Below are 2,749 nucleotides of genomic sequence, written 5' to 3' on the forward strand. Positions count from 1 at the left end.
TTATTTAATAATTTAATTTAACAATATTTTAAAGAATTTATTTTCCAGATTTTATTAAAACGTTTTTATTGTTGTTGTTGAAAATTAAGATTTTAAGCTGAAAATTTAACTGTTCCATTCTTCATTTGCAACTCGTCTTTCTTACTAAAAAACGCCATCTTGGTTGGAAAATAAACTAAATAGACCCAAAAAAGAGGCACCAGGTTCAAAATTTCATTAAAAAATTTACCTAATTTACCCACGGCTTTATAGTTGTTTGTTTCTCTAAAGCTGATTGTAAAACCTCATAAATCTTCTTAGCGATTAAGGGAGTCGAAAACGCTCGCAGAACGCGTTCGTGGCAAGCTGGACGTTTTATTAAGGATCTACACGCGTTCCCTTAACCGGGGCATACGGAATAAAGCCTGGTATTAACGTACAAAGTAATCTTTTGAGCCTCGGGCATTCAGGGTCCGGCTGAGTCTAATTTATTCGGATTTACCTTGCGTAGTTGAGCCCTCGTATATCAAACTAACGCTTTAAAAAATTATAAGTAACAAGAGAAGCAATTAACTTTAACAGAAGGCATTACATTTTAGTTTAAGGCCTATATATATATATAGAATTGGAAATCACTCGGAATATCGTAATTCAATTAGAAACAGTCAATACGAGGTGGATACTAGTAGCAAATAAATAATCGTTGAAAGAAAATGGCTATTGAAGCAAAAGTTTTGCAGTATTTGTCAATGATTTAGAGAACTAGGAAATTGTGTACAGTCGATTAACAAAAATACTTGTAAGGACTTCGGCTCTTACCAAACAAGTAGGACTCCCAATGGCGGGGTTTTCACTAAAGATCCATTAGAATATTTGGTCAAAGGATAAATCTCAGGCATCACCAGTCAGTCGCCTTTAAGGATGTGCAAGGACAAATATTATTTTATTTATTATGAAACTCGAGATAGGTTAGGTATAGTCAATTAGGACACACAATTATACCTTTAAATGATATATTCCTCTTACTGCTAAAGCATCTAGATTACACGATTATTATAAAATGCCATCTTATACTTAAAACATTGAGATTTACAGATTTCTTACATTTGAAATTTTGACGCAAAATTATAAAATATATATAAAACACACCCAATTATCTAATTAAATAAAAAGATGTGCGCACCACGACAGTAGTGGATAAATTGTGCATTAACTCGCAGAAAGTAGTAATTCACAGATAACCAGGCTTATATCGTAAAAAAGTCATTATTAGGGCTAGCGAGGGTTAATAGTACTCCAGTCAAAGCTTTTGGATACATGAGTGCACGAAACGTTTGGTTGTTAGCTTGCCAGACTGGCTGGAGCACGAGTGCCGCTCACGGGTTAGGGACGGCCTAATATAGCTGTCTCTTTACTCGCAGTTGGCTGGTGGAGGTGGTAGTTACCATGGTGGGGTTAGATGGTGACTGTGATTGGTGGCGCTGGTCACGTGGCTTTTCCACGGCGGAGTGGGTCTCGCATGAAGTGTTGAGTGTTGACTCATCTACAGACCCTCTTAAGAAGGACTTGCGCGCGCGCTCCGTTTGAACGATATTATATAGGCTTAACAACAGCTGTATCCCAGACCTATATACCCACTATCAGCGCCTGAGCAGATTTCACTTAAAGATTGTCACGTTCTTCTCCAGAGAGTCCTTAGACTGATCCTACGGCTGCACAGCGGGAAAAAATGTCCTTTTTAGTTCAAAATAACTTACAGCCCATAAATATAGAGCGATTTAGACAACAAAAATATAAAAAAAGCAGACAGGATTTCTAAAAGAGTTGTTGAGTCTGATATTCAAATTAGGCTTTCAATTTACTTACAAGTAAACAGATATTACAAAAAATAGTCATTTTTTTCTATTTGACATTCCCGGTATTCATTAATATTAGGAAAATTGTTGTAATCCTCTAAGTTTCATAAATAACATTTATAAAGATGTTCCGATACTATTAATTTAAAAAAATGTTATAAGAAAACAATGGAGAAATTTCTTCAGGAGATTATTATTGTTAATATTATAAACAAATATAATCAGAAAGGCATTAATCAGACATGCTTCGAACGAAAATTTTTTTTGTATAACAATTTTTTAATCAGGAACATTATGGTATGTTTAGTAAAATTCATAATTTGTTGAATAGTCTTATGATGTTTTTTAACAAATTGATTTAAGGCATGCATTATTCAAGCATTTGTCGGCAGAAACATTCGTTTTTTTCAATGCCAGTCCTTTTCTTTGGGAACTTCATGACAATTTCAGCAATATTTAAAATTATTTAATAAATGATATGTTTTAAAAAAATAAAATTTAATACAGAAATGCATTAATTTAGCATGTTTTGACCAAAAAATTAGTTTTTTATGTTAATTTCTTGAATTAGGAACTTCGTGATAAGTTAAACTAGATTTATAATTATTTGGTCAATTTTATGGTCTTTTAAACAAATGATTGATTGGGGAACCTTTCGATGAAATAAATGCATTTTTTTTATTTCAGACGTTTTAATTCGCATCTTTATAATAAATTCAGCAACATTCATTATTGATTAGTTAAAAAACTTTACTATTTTTTCAAACAAATTCATCAAAGAATACATTAATTGAACATCTGTGGACGGAAAAATCATTTTTGCCGACGAATACCCAAATATTGCATATTTTTAATGAATTTATATAAAACATCATAGAATTTATCAAACAAGTATGAGTGGTATTAAAATTATC

General features: G+C 32.3%; 1 protein-coding gene across 1 annotated transcript in view; it reads right to left on the reverse strand.

The window, feature by feature from the left end:
- Positions 1-1,522, reverse strand: part of LOC117180639 — an 88,595-nt gene extending 87,073 nt beyond the window's left edge. Inside the window, exon 1 of the mRNA XM_033373128.1 lies at positions 1,425-1,522. Within this exon, the coding sequence (XP_033229019.1) occupies positions 1,425-1,522 (98 nt within the window). The remainder of the gene's footprint in view (positions 1-1,424) is intronic.
- Positions 1,523-2,749: the final 1,227 nt, after the last annotated feature.

Source organism: Belonocnema kinseyi, chromosome 9 (assembly GCF_010883055.1).
Source record: "Belonocnema kinseyi isolate 2016_QV_RU_SX_M_011 chromosome 9, B_treatae_v1, whole genome shotgun sequence".
In the NCBI taxonomy this organism is placed as follows: domain Eukaryota; kingdom Metazoa; phylum Arthropoda; class Insecta; order Hymenoptera; family Cynipidae; genus Belonocnema; species Belonocnema kinseyi.